Source organism: Rattus norvegicus, chromosome 16, assembly GCF_036323735.1.
Source record: "Rattus norvegicus strain BN/NHsdMcwi chromosome 16, GRCr8, whole genome shotgun sequence".
NCBI lineage: Eukaryota > Metazoa > Chordata > Mammalia > Rodentia > Muridae > Rattus > Rattus norvegicus.
Window position 1 is genome coordinate 18,635,777 of NC_086034.1, and position 18,430 is coordinate 18,654,206.

The window sequence follows — 18,430 nt, forward strand, 5'->3', positions numbered from 1 at the left end:
GGGGGCGCGGCTTTATCTCAGGCCACGGCCCTCGAGGAGACGTTGGCCTAGTTCTTTGCAGAACCAGGCTTTTTCAGGCCCCGCCTTCTCACTACGCTATCAGTGGGGGTCTTTTCCTGAAGGTGTGGCTTTCTCCTCAGGCCATCCCTTCGCCGCACTATTGGCCTAGTCTTTTCTGTGGGACTCAGCATTCTCCCTCTGGCCCCGCCCCTACTGTCCTGTTTACAGAGTCTCTTCCGGTAGGCGCGGTCTTTTCCCCAGGCCCCGCCCTCGCCCTGTTGTATAAGAGCGACGCTGGCGCGGGTCACCAGTGGTCTTCGGTCCTGCTGTCCGGTGTGTACGTGTACGTAGTTCGAGCCTGCTGCGCTCGTAGTCTATCTAGATAGCTCTTCCTCATCGCGGGTTCGAGCACCTGGTCGGTCTGTTTTTGGGTTCGCGTCCGTCACCTCAATGCTGTTCGATAAGGTGAAGGCGTTCGTGGTAGAGCTGGATGGGACACGCGCGGGCACCGAGCCCGTGTTCCACGGAGGCCAGGCAGTGGCGGGCCGGGTATTGTTGGAGCTGGCGGGCGCGGCACGAGTGGGCGCGCTCAGGCTGCGCGCTCGGGGGCGCGCGCGCGCGCACTGGACAGAGTCGCGCAGCGCAGGCTCCAGCACTGCTTATACTCAGAGTTACAGCGAGCGCGTGGAAGTCGTGAACCACCGCGCCACGCTGCTCGCGCCAGGTACGGGCTGGGGACATCTTGGGGCGCACCGGTCATGCGATCCCCAGGCCCACATCCGCTGAGTCCCGGGTCTTGTTCCTAGACTCGGGGGACATCGTCATGCTTCCCGCTGGACGCCACGAGTTTCCCTTCAGCTTCCAGCTGCCTATGTAAGCCCCGCTGTCGCCCTATGGCTGGCATCTAGGGTCCCCTCATCCCTGACTACTCGGGACACCCCTCTTGCATGCCCTCCTTCATCTCATTATCTCTTGATAGTGATTCCCTGACCCGCCCCCCCCCTCTTGCCACCCCAGCTCCCTGGTGACATCCTTCGAGGGCAAACACGGCAGCGTCCGCTATTCCATCAAAGCCACCCTGCACCGGCCATGGGTCCCTGCACGCCGCGCCCGGAAGGTGTTCACTGTCATTGAACCCGTGGACATAAACACACCTGCCCTGCTGGCAAGTGGCTGTCCCGTCGGAGGGAGGGGTCCAGCCTGGCTGCTTGTCACCTTTTAGATTTGAGGGTCTTAAGCAGCCTTTGAAACAGGGAGCCAGAAGTTAGTGATGAGTACAGAACCCACCATAGCTAGGTGCAGATTCTGAGGGTGCTCACCTGCTGTGTGCTTCTGAGCAGCTACCTTGCTCATTCCCAGACTCAGATACCCGGTTTGGGAAACAGGATATGATAGGGCTTTTTGGGTTATTGTTTTTACTAGTTTGGGGTTTTGTTTTTTCTTTTTTGTTTTTTTATTTTTCATTTTTTAATTTTAGAAAGGTCACTCTGGGGGTTGGGGATTTAGCTCAGTGGTAGAGCGCTTGCCTAGCAAGCGCAAGGCCCTGGGTTCGGTCCCCAGCTCCGAAAAAAAGAAAAAAAAAAAAAAAAAAAAAAAAAAAAAGAAAGGTCACTCTGTGTGTAGCCCTGGCTGGTCTGAGGCTCACTGAGTAGACCAGGATGGCCTCAAGCCCACAGAGATCAACCTGCTGGGGCTCAATGTGTGTGTCACTACATCCAGTCTTATTTTTATTCAACTTTTGGCTTACAGGGTTACATTTTTTAGGAATGTCTGGTCAAAAATTACAACAACCCCCCCTTGTCTCAGCCTTTCTATAAGACTAGGGTCTCCAAGTACCCAGTGCCCAAAGTGACCCTTGGTCTCTCCACAGGAACCCCAGGCTGGAGCCCGGGAGAAAGTGGCACGATCCTGGTACTGCACCCGTGGCCTGGTGTCTCTCTCAGCCAAGATTGACCGTAAAGGCTACACTCCAGGTAACAGGGAAACTATGTGCAGCTGGAGCAGGGATAGTCGGTAGTGGGGAAACTGAGGCAAGCTACTGTCTGCTGCAGGTGAAGTCATCCCTATCTTTGCGGAGATTGACAATGGTTCCACGAGAGCTGTGCAGCCCCGAGCCGCCCTAGTACAGACACAGACCTTCATGGCCCGAGGTGCCCGCAAGCAGAAATGTGCTGTGGTGGCCAGCGTGGACGGGGAGCCTGTGGGCCCTGGTCGCCGTGCGCTCTGGCCTGGCCGTGCGCTGCGTATCCCCCCAGTGGGCCCGTCCATCTTGCACTGCCGGGTACTCAGTGTGGACTACTCCCTCAAGGTACCCAGACTCCCCTACATGCTATCATCCGGACTGAGGGGGAAGGCACAGGTGGGCGTCAGCCCACTTTGCTGCTGCTCCCTTCAGGTCTGCGTGGACATCCCAGGCTCTTCCAAGCTGCTGCTGGAGCTGCCGCTGGTCATCGGCACGGTCCCCCTGCATCCTCTGGGCAGCCGCTCCGCTAGCGTGGGCAGCCGTGCCAGCTTCCTGCAAGACTGGGGCCTGTGTGCCCTGATGGAGCGGCCAGAGGGTGAGCTTAGCCAACTGACAAGGGATGTGGGCGGCCCAGGCCCCGCCCTTTGCCCCCGGGGTCTCTGTACAAGCAGGGACTAATCCCAGACACCTATCTAACCTGCACACAGAGGGCTAAGGAGTCAGTTCAAGGCCAGCTTTCAGTACTTAATAATTTAGAAGCCAGCTTGGGCTTGAGGAGACCTGGACTCAGAAGCCGAGGGTAAGCAGGGATGGCTGGAAAGCCAAGGTGCGGAAAGACTGGCCTATGATGCCAGCGTCCAGAGGGCAGCCTGCTCTACACCAAGATCCTGGCTCAAAACAGGCAAAAGAACCAGTAGCCAAAACTGAAGAGTCCAGGTTGCCAGCTGAGGCAGGAGGATTGCTACAAGTTGGATGTCAGCCTGAGCAAGTGAAGCTGACCCCATGGGGAAAGAGCTCGATACCATGTCACAGCCAGAAGCTCGCAGAAGCTGAGCTCCTGAGCCTCACTCACTGTCTCTCCTTTCCAGCCCCTCCTGAGTACTCAGAGGTGGTGAGGGAGAGCCCGCAGGTAGCGGCATCACAGGGCCTCTTCTCCTTCCTGCATGACCCTGATGTGACCACAGAAGGGCCCTACTTTGCCTGTCTCCAGGAGTTCCGCTACCGCCCGCCTCCTCTGTACTCGGAGGTAAGCCGCCTGTACCCTCCCTGGCTTTGGTGGGCTGCTCGGTGACATGCTGAGAGGGGGCAGGGTGTCGTGACACAGGCCTGTTGTCTCAGCCTTTGGGAGGCTGAGGTAGGGGATCCTAAGATTCAGGCGAGACCCTCCTTGGCCCCAACTGTCTGCTCTCTGAGCTGATCTGCAGGAGTTGGGCTGGTGGGGCAGACAGTGTGGCTCACTTGGGCTCTGTCTGTCAGGAGGATCCTAACCCACCCTCGGAGGCTGCAAGGCCACGCTGCATGACCTGCTGATCCACGGGCTGACACCTCGGTAACGGTTCACATGTCTTTGGCCACTGCAGTCCTGCCACCTGCTTTGGGAACACAGGGTTAGATGAGGTCTTGTGTCTTCCAATGTCGTACAGGACTTAGAAGCAGCACATGGCTTCCGTGGACAGGTCAAAGCTTCTGGTTCTCTGCATTGACCCACCAGGAGCCAGCAGTGCTAGGGAGAGAGATGAGTCTAGGGGTGGACACTTCAGCCTCATGGGACCAGAAGCCGCTAGAAGTCCAGAGGGAGGCAGAAGGCTTCCAAAGGGCATTTCAGTGGAGGCTCTATCGTCCGCTCAGCACGCAGGCAGCACAGAGCCAATGGTCAGAGCAGACAGCGCTTACTCCTTCCTGGGGTTGGGAGCCCAGGCATTTAAGTGCCTTAGACATGGCCTCCCTGTGAGGTTAGCAGGACAGAGGGCCTCACGGACAGACACAAAGGGGAAGTCGGTGGGACCTGAGGGTCCAGGAGTTCAACTTTTGAGGACCAAGGACTGGTGGTCCAGATGAGCCCAGAACTGTGGTTGTGATCTGCCATCCATGTTCAGAACCTCAAGCCTCCCTCAGGGATCAAGATCCAGACAAAGACATCGCACGGAGGACAGGCGACTGGGGGCAGCTGGGCACCCCCATCCCCCACCCTAGATCTGGCCGGGACTTGCCATTTTCACGGTCTGAAGAATGGACCACTTTTGTATATTAATAAATAAATAAACAAATGTGGGAGGAAGACGCAAGGCTGTCTTGTCATTTTTCTGTGACAGCTGGAGGCCAGCGCAGCTCTGACCCCTTCCTGGGAGGGTCACTGGGACTGATCACACCTCACACACCTGCCACCTGCTCAATAGCTCTGTCTGCTGTTTATTATAAGGTTTGCCCTCCCCCACCCCTGCTGAATATCTCTGCACTTACATGAAGTGCCCATGGAGGCTGGAGGGGTCATCGAGACCCTGTAGCAGGAGTTGACAGATAGCCATGAGCCCTCATGGGTGCTGGGGACAGAACCCAGGTCTTAAACCCTGACCCCTCTCTGGCAGGTCTGCTCTGTTTATAGTTTTAAAGTAACTTCCTCAGCCCTGCGTGTGGCATCTGCACGTGATCCCCGGGTCCCCTCCCTGAGGCACAGCATGTACGGTTGTCACCAGCATATAAATGCAGACAGTTAAAAACTTGCTGAGCACTCAGAAGGTTGCGGCAGGAGGATTTCAATGAGTTCAAGGCCAATCTATACTACTTAGTGAGACGGTAGCAATGTCAACTGATAATAGATTCTGTTAATCCCTTGTGAGCAGAGGCAGGAGGATCTCTGGGAGTTCCAGGCCAGCCAAGGCCATGAGGGGAAACCAAAACAAAACTACAGTCTTAAGTGGTGTTGGTCACCACAGCCTCAACATGAGGTGGGAACCCAAGGTGGTGCAGATCCCCATCCAGAGCCCCACACAGCCATGGGATACTCGGGGTGTCTAGGCTAGGGAGCCATCCTCACTACTGCCCCCAAATCCAAATCTGAAGCCAGGGACATTGCATCCCCACCACGTGGGTGCAGGATCCCACTTCCAGGTGTGTTCCTGAGCCTCACAGTGTCCCAAGAGGGGTCATTCGACAGTTCCAGGGCGGTTCCCTCAGGGCAGGCTGACAACTGGACACCTGAGCCGGCAGCTGTGGGGACCGGATGCTTACAGAGGGTTTTTGGGGTCAGGTGAGCAGCTAGCAGGAAGGGTCTGGTTCAGAGGTCCTAGGAGAGGAGAGGGAGGGGTCAGGTGAGGTAAGGTTGCTTCAGGCCCCCTGCTTGCTGCTTCAGGTCCCCTCTTCTCGCCCTCTCCTCCCTCTGCAGGGACCAGGGCTGCTTTCCCACCCGTGGCTACAGGACTGAAAGCCAGGAGGCTCACCTCCATGCACTTGCTCCTGGGACCCCCTTAATCTGACCAATGAGTGCTCGGTGTCAAATTCCAGGTCCCTCTCTGTCTCTCTGAACCCTGACGGTGTCCCTGCTGCCTCTGAGCCCTGGGTGACAGGCACGCAAGGCACAGACAATTGGCAGCTGGCCGGGCTGGGCGACTGTTCAGGAATCTACCCACAGTCTCGGCCACCCTCACCATCTCCCAGCCGCTCCCAGGCACATTCTGTCCGGAGCAGGGCGCCCTGGGGTGCCGGGGAGGGGGCTGCTGTCCTGCTGGGCTCCGGTTACAGGACACCCTGTCCCTACCTCCGGTCAGCGCAACCTCCAGAGTCCCCTCCTGGCTCCTGCTCGTATCTTCCTGAGGAGGGAGAGCAGCTTCAACCCCAGGACCTTTACACCTACTCCACCAGCAGCTCCCGCTCCTCAGCCTCCGAACCCTGTTTGTTTTTATTTTTGTTTGTTTTTGAGACAGTCTTGTGTAGTGCAGGCTGCCCTTGAAGTCCACATGTCCCTGCCTCCACCTGTTGTGACAGGCAAACACGTTTCTGGGTTCCTGGGACAAGCGGGTCTTTGCCCAAGGTAGGCCAGTGCTCTGTCTACTGAGCCCCAGCCCTGATCCCTAGGCTTTGTTTATGATGTTGAGGAAAGTCCCCAAAAAAGCTAAGGAGGAAGTGGTGACTCGCCGGGACGGGTGGTGCCAGCTGTGGCCAGTGGGGGAGGGGAATACAGCTCGGGAAGAATAGAGGCATAAACAGAGCAATTCCTCCGCAGGAAAACTGTCCAGGGCTCCTCAGAGTCATAATAGGCAGGAAAGAATACCAAGCCTTGTGCACAAACTCCCGTCGGGGTATCGGGTCCTCCCCTCCCAGCCAGACCCGCCCCATTTCCGGGCTCCTTGTGACCCTGGACCATCTGATCTGGCAGAGCCATTGGGGTTGGCTCACAGGGTCCTGACAGAACCAATCAGACTGAGGCTCAGCAGAGGGAATCCAATTCCATATCCCTCGGTGACTAAGGCAGTAGTCTCTGGGACACCTGGATGGGGGATGGGGGACGGGGGTCGGGGGTCGGGGGGGCACGGAGTCCAGGCCGCAGAGTCAGGGTAGATCCATGGAAAGAAGGCAGATCTGGAGGGTCCTGGAAAGAGAAGAGGACATTGGAGTTGGGGTTTAAGTGGATGAAGAGGGGTTTGCCTGGGAAGTGAGTTCCAGTCACGGGGAAGAATCTGTGCAGTAACAGAGCAGACAGCAGTCAAAGATGCTGGGACAGCCATGGCGGTGGTGAATAGAAAGGGGGTAAGGGAGTGACCCCGGAGCCCCTAGGAATGGAGCTACAGGTCAGGAAGGTCTGGTAGTTCCTCAGGTGTGAACCTTTGGCCCAGTGAGTAGGGCAGATCAGGAGAAGGCTCTAGTCACTTGTCTTCCCTGAACAGGCAGCGGCCTCAGGGCTGTGGACTCTTGGGGATGGGGGTGCTGTGATCTGTGAGGAGGGGTGAGGAGATTGCAGGGTTCAGGATTGGCTGAGGAGTGCCAGAGTCCTTTTCCAAGCATAAGCTGCTCCTCGTGTGGGCAAAACAAAAAGCAGGTCTGGAGGAGCCCCAAACACAGGCTTCCTGAGCATTCAGCAGGCTGGCCCAGCTGGGTGTGGACACTGCCAGTAACCCCCATGCAAGGACTGCACTGCACAGAGGTGGGCTGCTCTGCTATCCCGAGAAGCACAGGCCTGTGTCTCCCTGTGGCCATGCTGGTAGCTGTGGTGTAGACAAGAGACAGGCGACCCTGTTGAACCCTAAACAAGGACTCCAGCTTCAGTTTGGCTGTGTCCCTTTCCAGGGCCTTAACCTTGGCCACATCAAATGGGAACAATTCCAGTCTGAAGTCACTCTGCTCCTGATACCATTGGAGTCCACTTTCTATCATGTCACCAGGATGCTACATTCTTGTAAACTTTTTTTTTTCTCTTTTTCGGAGCTGGGGACCGAACCCAGGGCCCTGCGCTTGCTAGGCAAGCGCTCTACCACTGAGCTAAATCTCCAACCCTCTTGTAAGTTTTTAGTCACCTTTGAAAATCCCTAACCTGAGCCTGGCCCCCTTTCTGCCTCTCCAGCCTGGTTCTGACCCCCCACAGGCTGAGGGTGTTTGTATCTTGTATGGGTCACTGTTCTTCTCATCCTGGCCAAGGCTGAGGCCTCTCAGGGAACCAGCATCAGAGAAAAAGGAAGACAGGACCATGTTGTTGTAAAATTATAAGTAATGAGACAGTCTTTTTACCCACTGTAGGTCTTGTACTGTAGTGTCCCAAGATATCTGCTAGATATCTTGGTGGAAACGCATCCCAGCTCCGTGGCAGCCCAGATCAGCAGCCCCACACTCCCTTACAGTTAAATCTACACACGAAAGAACACACAACACAATAACCTTTGATCCAATTGATAAGATATAATTGCCCACCTAAACATACAAAACCCTGTATACATCCATTCCCTTAAGAACATTCATAACAACCTGTAAAGGTACAGCGTGAAATCTTAACGTCAGCATCCATGTTGTCTTGCAGCTACCCTCTGCCCTCTCCTCCTCTCTCCTCCACTTCCCTTAAACTTTTTCTCCCACCCATCCTTCCTTCTCATCCAATGACAGGCCTCATTCTAACCTGTACTGGCCCTCACCTATATTTTACAAATTAAATGGGGAGAAGGTTCTGGTGAAGTCACCTGAGTCCTGAGTATGTGACTAGGCAGCTGTCCTTGGGGCAGTGAAATTAGCATCAAAATACAGATAACTCCAGGGCAAACCACAACAGAACCATATTTCTCAAATATGACCACCTGGTTGGGTCCTATAGACTAGCCATACCGCCTCACATAATTAGCTTTTTTTATTTGTTGAGGCAGGGGGCTTGCCTGGAGTTGAGTGCACGGTTATTCTCCTTCCTCAGCCTGTGGATGGCTGAGCTCACAGCTCTGCCTGAGAGAAGCCCCAAGGTGTCTGAATTCAGCTCTTCCACCATCATGGCTGCAGGATGGCCCAACAGGAGCCCCATCCCACCTAGAACTGGCAGCTGCCCCTATGGGGACAATGTTTACTAAGTATCGAGTGATATCAACAAGTGACCAGACTGGGTCACAGGAGTGACACTGTAGGGCCCCATGGCAGTGCCAGCAGTGTGGCCTGATGGTGAAACCCAGCCTGCTGGCACTGCCTAGCCTGCTGCTGGCATGGTCCATCCAGGTTGGCTGCCAGACACCAAGTCCAGGTGGCAGAAGGCAAGCAAGAAGGAGCTTATGGTACCTTGCCTGGCCCCAGCCTGCATGCCAGCTGGCTGTGCCACTGTCCCGCACTTCCTCAGTCATGATGGACCTAGCTTTCTCACTGACATGTCAAAGTGAGTAGAGGCTACCCCTACAAAATGCTGATGTCCCAGGTGGCTCCATTTCAGATGAAGAGTGAGTCTTTCTTTCTTTCTTTCTTTCTTTCTTTCTTTCTTTCTTTCTTTCTTTCTTTCTTCCTTCCTTCCTTTCTTTCTTTCTTTCTTTCTTTCTTTCTTTTTCTTTGGGGGGGGGGTGTCAAAGTGTGAGCTTGCAGAAGATGTGCCTGGATCCCAGGACCTTTTCACAGCTGAGTACTTCCCATCAACAAGCAAGAAGGGGCCAGCCACACGGCTCAGCAGGCAAAGGCATCTACAGCCAAGCCTGTTGGCCTGAGTTCGATCCTCGGACCCTCATAATGGAAAGAGAAACTGGCTCCTGCAAGCTGTTTGTTCTCTGACCTCCGCATGAACACCATAGCATGTCCCCGGATCCTGCATGGAATATACATATAAATAACAAAATAAATCTTGGAACACTCAGGAAGCAGCAGAAACACAAGCACAGCTTAGTCAGGTCCCGCCGAAGGGGCACACTGGGGCTGGGCCTTCCAGAGGCAACAGGGTCCCAGGCAGGAAGAACAAGCAAAGGTCCTAGGGTTGCAGAAGCCGGATGGCTTGGGGTGCGGGAGTTGTGTACTCTGGAGCTTGGGGATGGAAACCCAGGTTCCATCCACAGAGCTAAAGAGAAAGAAAAGCCTCACGGTTAGGAACTCAAGGAGGAGATCAGTCACCAGCGCCTCTTCACATTCACAGCAACCATGTCTGGTAGACCTGGGGCTGTGCCCACCCACGACTTTCCAACAACTAGGTTCTTCCAGGAACAGAGCTAGGGGCCCAGTCCGGGCCTCAGTTTTCAGTGGGCAAAGTTCTCCGGCCTGTGTAGCAAGGGTGAGGAAGTCGAGGAGCAAGGTGAGCAGTTCACTTTCTCTTTTGTTTGTTTAAGGCTTTGTTACTTTTTTCTTGTTTGTTTGAGATAAAGTTTCACACAGCCAAGGCTGGCCTCAAACTCACAGAGATCCGCCTGCCTCTGTCCCCAGGGTGCTGGGATTAGTAATGCATATTACTCTTTCTGATTTTATTGCAACAGAGTCTCACTATGCAGCCAGTGAGACTTTCCAAGTGTTCAGGCCCAAGTGCTGCCCGCATGCTTAGCTTCAGGCTGTGACAGACAGCCTATTTTCCTGCCACCTGAATCTATTTTAACCTGATTCTAAATGGGGGGGGATGGGGGTTGGGGTGGGAGGGAAGGCGTGTCACTGCAGACAGCCTGGGGTGATGTCTGCTACAAGAGCAGGAAACAGTCTTAGTGTGGAGCAGACCCCAGGCTGGGATGCTGTCCACAGAGATCCAGTCTCTCTCTCTCTCTCTCTCTCTCTCTCTCTCTCTCTCTCTCTCTCTCTCTCACACACACACACACACACACACACACACACACACACACACACACCTATGGCATTGCAGTTGTCACTTGTTCGTCATCACATTCATACTGTCATTTTTGAAGCGGGATCCGTCCCCCTGAACCCAGGGCTTGGCAGTTCAGTCAAAGCATTGAGCTGGGGTCCTCCTGCATCCACCTCCCCGGGGTGTTCCTTTAACAAGCCCAGGACGGGACATTTGGGTGAGGATTGAAGGTGAAGGACTTGGTGACTGTGGGGCCTGGCTATGGCTCAGATGTGTCACGTGACCCTGGTGGTGTGGGCAGGGGCAGGAGGGGGCTGGGGTCACTACCAGGATGGCAGGCCACATCAGCCAGGTCACTGCGGATCAGAGCTGTTCCTGGCTTCTAAACAGGCCTGGAATTTTCCGGGGACTCTGTAGGGATCAGCTGGGCCTGTCCCGGCGATGATTAGTTCTGTCCCTGAGGCACCGGTAACTGTGGAAGCTTCACGGGGGAGGGGGGAGGGGGGAGAGGGGACGGGGAAACGGTCTGGGGATGTTCCTGTCTTGCGTGGATGCCGGGACTTGTGTGGCCACCTCTTGGGGAGCGCAACTCTGCTTTGGAGGGTCTGGGACGGGTGTTGCAGGGCTGTGGGAAACTGAGGACCCTGAAGCAATCCGGACGCTCAGAGTGCGAAAACGACAAGGAAGAAGAGTCTTGACTTAGTCAAAATACTAAAAAGTGTTTAAATCACGTGTTTATTTTATTCCTTTACTTTGCGGGGTGACATGGCAAGATCCTGGTGCTTAGGTCAAGGGATAGCTTGCTAGAGTCAGTTCTCCTTCCAGCATGTGGGTCCCGGGAAGTAAATTCGGGTACTCAGACTTGGCAGTGAGCACCCACTCAGTCATGGTGCCAACACTACCAGAAATATTCATCATCAGACCAGAAAGATGAAGGTATAAGCCTGTCATCTTGACACATGGGAAATTGAGGCAGGGGGATGTCTTTGAGTTCCAGACCAGCCAGAGAGCTACAGAGTGAGACCCCCATCTCAAACGACAACAACAAAGATTGGTGGGATCTACATCACAGCTGAGAGGTAGAGATCCAAGGTCATCCTTGGCTATATAGTATGTTTTTTAGGCTAGCCTGGGCTACATAGGTAGAGCTGTCTCAGCAACAACATAAAGCCCTGTTTAAGAGGGTAGTGCAGGGCCCAGCACTTCTGGAGAAAAGTGAGGTGGCAAGACTGGTCCTACCAGACCCTGGGAGCAATTTCACGGCCTGTGGTTACATCAGAAAGATTGCCACAGGGAGGGGCTCATTGATCAACACAATGGATTTTGAGGCCCACAGAGGCTTCCACACAGCTCAGGAACTTTGCCCTGAGGTTAAGAGGGTCTTTCCCCAGAGAGAGGGGCCATCGGCACTAGCACAACAACAACACAGCTCAAAGTGGTAATATGTGGCCAGGTGTGAGGGCGCACACTCACAGTCCCAGTACTCAGGAGAGGTCAGAGGATGGTGAGATTGAGGCAAGCCTGGGCTACTAGAGGGGGACTCTGTCTCAAAAAACTGAAGGGAAAAGGTTAATGTGTACAAACTGGCATACATTAAGGAAGGAGGGGGCTGGAGAGATGGCTCAGGGGTTAAGAGCACCGACTGCTCTTCCAGAGGTCCTGAGTTCAATTCCCAGCAACCACAAGGTGGCTCACAGCCATCTGTAATGGGATCTGATGCCCTCTTCTGGTGTGTCTGAAGACAGCTACAGTGTACTTAAATATAATAAATACATAAATCCTTTTTTTAAAAAAAGCGGATAGGGAGGCAGAGGAGACGGTGCAGGGAGTCAGTTTCCTGTTGTGTCAGCATCAGGACCGAAGTCTGAGCCTCCAGATTGTGGTGCATGGCTTTAATCCCAGCACTTGGGAGGCAGAGACACGGGGATCTCTGAGTTCAAGGTCGGCCTGGTCTACAGAGTGAGTTACAGAACAGCCAGAGCTATACAGAGAAACCTTGTCTGGAAAAACCAATACATACAAACATACATACATACATAGATACATACATACATACATACATACATACATACATACATACACACACACACACACATATACATACAGGTTACATGCTGGTGTAGCAGTAATCTCAGCCCTCAGGGCAGACACAGATGGTTGGTGGCACTGTGGTTAGTGAGAGACACTGTCCCAAGGAACAAGATGGGCTGCCGAGATGGCTCAGAGGGTAAAGGTGCTTGCTGCCAAGCCTGACTGTCTGAGTTTGATCCCCAGGAACGAAAGAACTGACTCCTGAAAGTTGTCCTCTGACTTCTACTGAGCCCTGGCTTCTGAATGCCCACAGGCAGGAATGATGCAAGCACACACCCAAAGAAACGCAAAAACAATTCTAAAAAGGAATAGAATGTTTTGTTTACGTGATGCCTTGAGAAGAGTGAAAGCTAAATACCAAGGCAGCGCATGCCTGCTTTGCTTCCGGATGCTCTGTCTGCAATCCTGGGTGTCGCAATTCTGTGTGCATGTGAGTGCAGAGCTCAGAAGGTCCACAGGAGGAGTTAGATCCCCTGGAACTGGAGTGGGGACACGAGCTGCACTGTCGGTGTTGGAAACTGATCCTGCAACAGGAGCCCCAAGGAATGAATTCTGAAGCCGTGCCTTGAGCCACGGCCTCCCCTGCCCCTTGGCCACGGGATCCTGAGACAAGCGGGATTGGGTGTATTTTCCATTGTTACTTTCCATTTAGGACAGGTCTATCAGAACAAGACCCCCACTGTAAGCCAGAGGACATCTGTTGTGTTAGCTTTTTGTCAACTTGACACAAGCTAGTCCTTTGGACAGAGGAACCTTGGTTAAGAAAATGCCTCGATCTGATTGGGCAGTAAGCATACCCATGGGCATTTTTTTAAAAAAAAGATTTATTTATTTATTTATTTATTTATTGTATATATATGCGTATCTTCAGACACACACAAAGACGGCATCAGATCCGATTACAGATGGTTAGGAGCCACCATACAGTTGCTGGGATTTGAACTCAGGACCTCTGGAAGAGAAATCAGTGCTCTTAACCACTGAGCCATCTCTCCAGCCCAGGCATTTTTTTAATTAGTGATTGATGGGGGAGGACACAGCCCACTATGGGTGGTGCCATCCCTGGGTGGGTGGTCCTGTGTTCTATAAGAAAGCAGGCTGAGGGGCTGGAGAGATGGCTCAGTGGTTAAGAGCATGAATTGCTCTTCCAGAGGTCCTGAGTTCAAATCCCAGCAACCACATGGTGGCTCATAACCACCTGTAATGGGATCTGATGTTCTCTTCTGGTGTGTCTGAAGATAGCTACAGTGTACTTATATATAATAAATAAAAAAGTCTTTAAAAAAAAAAAGAAAGCAGGCTGAGCAAGCCATGGGGAACAAGCCAGTAAGCAGCACCCCTCCATGGCCTCTGCATCAGCTCCTGCCTCAGGTTCCTGTTCTGAGCCCTTTAGTAATGAACCCTGAGCTGAAAGCCAAAGAAACCTTTTCCTCCTCAGATTGCTTTTGGTCATGATGTTTATCACAGCCAAAGAAGGAATAGTATAGAGTATACATAAAGGACTCCTGTGCCATACACAAGAGCTCAGGTGCCCACACCCAAGGGATCTAGGTGGGAACGCAGCAGCCACAGAAGAGATCGCCAACTTCATTCAGCATCCAGCCATGTGACTGACAAAATCAGCACTCTGAGGCATGTCCCAGGCATCCACTCAGGATGTGCACATGGTGGGGGACAGAGTGCAAGGGATGAATTGGGGACTTCAGAAACCCACAACCCCTTGAGTCCCCAGAGAGAAATGTTCAAGGGTCAGGAGCACATACCCCCCTCTTCATGCCTGAGGACCTGCAAAGCCCAGCCACAGGGTGGCTGTGACCTGGGGTGGGAGGGGAGCTGAGATCATAGCCCTATTGGCTTAGGTCACTGGGGCCTCTGGCCAAGGTTGACAAGGGAGGGTCTAGAGTTCCAGTCCAGCTTGGGCTACATAGTGGGTTGGTTCCAGGTCAGCCTGGGTGATGTGGGACAGCAGTGCGCAGGGACCCCAGCTGAGCACCTGGAGTGAGGACTTCTGCTTGGTCCCAGGTCCCGGCCCTGTGGAACACCTGCCCCTGTCCCTGCGCCATGGCCCAGTGCCCTGTTTCTTCCAGTACATGATGACAGAGCCAACCTCCCCCGGCTGCCCCAGGCGGTGTGATCTGGTGTGCCATCTGCAAATCGATACCAGCCTCCAGCCACCTGTGAAACCGGCTGCTACTGTTTCTGCCCATGAGAAAGTCCCCGGGCAGGCTGTATGGGGGAGTGGCAGATGTCACCACAGGAATAGCTCAGCTCTGTGCCTCAGTTTCTCCACCTGTGAACTCTCTGAAGCCCACACAAGTCCTCCCTGCTGCTCTCAGGGAGGCGACCCCACCTCACACACCTGCCTTGTGGTCATGCCTACAGGTCTCCCCAACACAGGGCACAGTCTCCTACCCTCCAGGGCCTCCCGCTCATCCAGCCTTCACCCAAAGTTGCCTCCTCCAGGAAGCCTTTGGCTCCTGACCCTCAGAACCCCTCACTGACTGATTGTGATGACACCAAATCATAGCTTGTTCTTCAGGCGCTCACTACTTAAATCCTAACTGTGTGCAGTCGCCAAATATGTCATAGGTGGAACGGCTTCCAATTCCGTATATTGGGGACGTGTGACTGAGAGGAGATTAGACCCAGAATGGGTAGGGGGCAGGGAGACACGAGACTGTTACAGAAATGAAAGATCCCAGGCAGAAACAAGACCCATGAGAAAGTCCTGAGGCAGGAGCATGCCTGAGTTGTTTGGGGAGTGTTAGCAGGCTGAGGAAGATGGGGGTGTGGAGCAAGACAGGCTCTGCACCTGATTGGTGTGACTCAGGTGGCTCAGGCCATCAGCCCTCCTCGAAGTGTGAAGGAGAAGCAGTAAGCTGGTGTGAACCGGGATCAGTTATCAGAGCTGGAAGGGAGCACAGTTTTGTGGTTCGATGGTGTGTAAGAAGCAACCAGGCCAAGGCTGAGAGAATCCGTCAACTGGCCTAGGCCCTCTCTGAGTTGTGTGTTGACTGACTGTGTGACCTCTTCCTTGAGGCTGCAGCTGGAAAGCGCTTGACACTGAGGAGGGAAGCCACTGTTTTGCTCTCACCAGAAGGGTTCAGCGCTGGGCCAGCCCAGGGCAGGGACAATGGCCAGAGCAGCCAAGACAGGGCTGAGCAGTGATCTCCATGGAAACCTAGGTGGGGAGCAGGCCAGCTGGCCTCCTCCCTCACTCCCTGTTTTATTCATTGCCTGGGCCACTACACACGGTGCTGGGGACAGTAGCTCTGGGAGACTGTGGGCCAGGTGAGGTTTCCTGAAGCTGTCATGGGTCAACTTTGATGATTCTGGGATGCTCTGAGGGCAGAGAGGCAAGCAAGGGTGGCCCAGAGAGCTACCTGTGTAGAGTTTGTCATCTCAGCTCCTGCCTAGAATCCCCCAGTGAGGGGCTGGGTGCTGTGACTCACGGGTGACTCCCTGTTTCAGGTGAAGCAAGTTCCAGCAAGAAAAGAAGGGAGAGAAGGGTTGGGGATTTAGCTTAGTGGTAGAGCGCTTGCCTAGCAAGCGCAAGGCCCTGGGTTTAGTCCCCAGCTCCGAAAAAAAAAAAAAAAAAAAAAAAAAGAAGAAGAAAAAGAAAAGAAAGAAAGAAAAAAAAAGAAGGGAGAGGAAAGAAAAGCAAATGCTGAAAGGAAAGGGCCACAGAAAGAGGAGCACAAAGGAGAGGAGGGAGGAGAGAGCAGAAACTTTCTTCCTACAACTGCAGCTCCCAGGCCGGTGCAGCAGGATCCACAGCACCAGGAATGCAGAGCCACCAGAACCCTCATTAGCACAGGAGCAGAGAAACAAAGTGTGTATCAGGCACACAGTGGAATAATACTCAGCTGTGAAAAGGAAAGAGGCCTTAACACGTGTTGAAAAATTCCAAAATACAATGCATGTGATTGACTCGGGCGAGTAATCCTTATGACCTGGTATCCTGATCAGGCTCAGGGGCTGTGGAAGTGTGCACAGGGGTTCAGAAGCAGCTCATGCAGAAAGACACTTTAGCGCTTGGCATGGAATGTTCTGGAATTAAAAGTGCATACTGAGTGAATCCAAATGACACCGAATTGTGCTTTTTAGATGGGCAAGGTAAAGAAAAATGAGGTTGGGAGGGGGCAACTCCTGTGGTGTGTGAGCACAGTGAGATTTAAAGTCAAACGGGCAGAGCCAGGTGGGCATTGCTGGCAGAGCGCTGGGCGCCTGCTTCAGGCGGTGATCCCAGGGGCTGCTCTGCTCGGTTCACCGACCGCACGCAGGACATGTTCCCTAGAACCCGTGACAATCCTCCCACCCTGGCTGGAGGCCACTGGAAACATATAGCATGCAGGTGCCTGGGGAAGGAAACTGAGGCAGTTCGTGTCCCTGATCCACACAAGTCCAATGACAGACAGAATCCAGTAAGCTGGATGAGAGGAGGGGCCAGGGACTGGGCCAGTTGGCCCTCAACAGTCATACCTGCACTCTGGAGGTTGAGGAAGGGGGATAGTGAACTCTGATTTAGCATGGGCTGCAGCTGGAGGTCCCTGAGCAGCTCCCAGGAAAGTCACAAGCTCTTTGGTCCAGGCCACCAAGCTAAACTAAAAGGTCCTGGCCCGCTGGCAGCAGTCCTGTCACTCAGAACCTTTTTTTTTTTTTTTTTCCGGAGCTGTGGACTGAACCCAGGGCCTTGCGCTTTCTAGGCAAGTGCTCTACCACTGAGCTAAATCCCCAACCCCCACTCAGAACTTTTATCTGGTCTCGTCAGGGCCTTTGAGTTGCCGGTTCTTGGCTGTCCTCACCATTTCGGCATATTGTAGCCTTCTCCAGGATCCCTCCGCCCTTCAGCCCTGTGTGCCTTTCAACCCCCTCACCATGGTTCGGTTTGTTAAAAGTGTGGGTGTGATGGTGGCTGGATCCCTGTTTGCCTGTCGCAGCCTGTGAGATGTCCCATGCCACGCAGGGTAAGCACGCGGGATATCTGGAACACAGTAAGGACTTTGTTTTGCACTGGTGATGGTCAAACCCAAGGCTTTTAGCATTTTGATGATCATCCGGCCCTCGAGCCAGGACACCAGTCCCTCAAGGGAATCCTAGGCTGTCACTCTGCCCCCTAGCCACGCCCCCAGCCCCTTATGGGGATCCTAAGCATCCTCTCTGACCCTGAGCCAAGGCCCCAGCTCCTCAGTGGGGGATCCTAGACTGTCACTGGGACCCTGAGCCACGCCTCCAGCTCCTCAAGGGGGATCCGAGACTGTCACTCAGACCCTGAGCCACGCCCCCAGCCACGGGGGAGGGGGAGGATCCTAGGCTGTCACACTCTGCCCCCCACCCATCCAGCTTTCCCTTGGCCAGAAGCCAAATGGAGACTGTTAGATACAAATATATTCCATGAAAAAAGGAGCTGAACGAAAAGTTTTGTCCATCACACCTGGCTGGATGCAGGTGACTGACTCTCCACCCCCAAGTCTGGTATTTCCTTCTCCCCCGAGTCCAGGCACTCTAGGGGTGTTGGCAAATTCTCCCAAGCGTAGCAGCGTCCTCTGCTTCAGCCTCTCGGGGTCCCCGGAGGAGCCCCAACATACCCCGGCACTGGAGACCAGGGCTACCATAACCGAGCTATCTGTGTAACCACTGTGTGGCTGAACTCGGAGACCACGGCTCCTTCCCCAGCTAGAAGCTTTCAGGGTAAAACAGGTCCTAGGTCTGGGAGGCCTGGCCCTACTAGTTTCGCATACTCTTGTTATTAAAGGGTTCTCAAACCTTGGTGGTTCAAACTGGAAAAGTCCGATTTGAGGCCCCTGTGCAGGGCGGACGGAAGCGACACGCGCCACTGCTGCCTTCTAGTGGCCAAAGTGAGACGTACGTTTAAGGCGCTGGGGCAGCAAAGAGGGGACCCAGGGTGATCCATGTGACCCAGGGCACATGGGAAGAGGGCTGGGGCCATTCAAGGACGCCGGGGCCTCTCGTCTCAACTATCTCTACTATACAGGTCTTATCTCGGAGTTCTGAGTGACTGTCCACACTGTCCTCCAGACCCGGTCTCATTTAGCCCAGGCTACCCTTGGATTTGCTGTGCAGTCCAAGCTCATCTTTATGCAGGTGCCTCCTGGGTGCTAGGACAACGACAAATGTGCACCACGACGGCCAGC

General features: G+C 54.0%; 1 protein-coding gene across 2 annotated transcripts; it reads left to right on the forward strand.

Annotated features, from left to right (window-relative positions):
• The first annotated feature begins 106 nt into the window (after positions 1 to 106).
• Arrdc2 (arrestin domain containing 2) lies at positions 107 to 4,243 on the forward strand. Of its 2 annotated transcripts, NM_001107303.2 has the most exons (8): positions 107 to 724; positions 807 to 873; positions 1,018 to 1,165; positions 1,871 to 1,973; positions 2,052 to 2,308; positions 2,396 to 2,558; positions 3,052 to 3,209; positions 3,440 to 4,239. In NM_001107303.2, exons 1-8 carry the CDS (start codon positions 451 to 453, stop codon positions 3,491 to 3,493), a joined length of 1,224 nt encoding a protein of 407 aa, NP_001100773.2. In that variant the 5' UTR covers positions 107 to 450; the 3' UTR covers positions 3,494 to 4,239. The 2 variants fall into 2 exon arrangements, with proteins under 2 accessions (NP_001100773.2, XP_063131444.1); XM_063275374.1 differs by having other exon boundaries at positions 286 to 724; positions 2,052 to 2,558; positions 3,440 to 4,243.
• Positions 4,244 to 18,430: the final 14,187 nt, after the last annotated feature.

Excerpts from the sequence above, each read along its gene's own strand:
- Arrdc2 (XM_063275374.1), top strand. The coding sequence starts at position 451 with ATGCTGTTCGATAAGGTGAAGGCGTTCGTGGTAGAGCTGGATGGGACA. Across the intron at positions 874-1,017 it reads TTCAGCTTCCAGCTGCCTAT|CTCCCTGGTGACATCCTTCG; the intron begins GTAAGCCCCGCT and ends TTGCCACCCCAG. Across the intron at positions 3,210-3,439 it reads CGCCTCCTCTGTACTCGGAG|GAGGATCCTAACCCACCCTC; the intron begins GTAAGCCGCCTG and ends TCTGTCTGTCAG.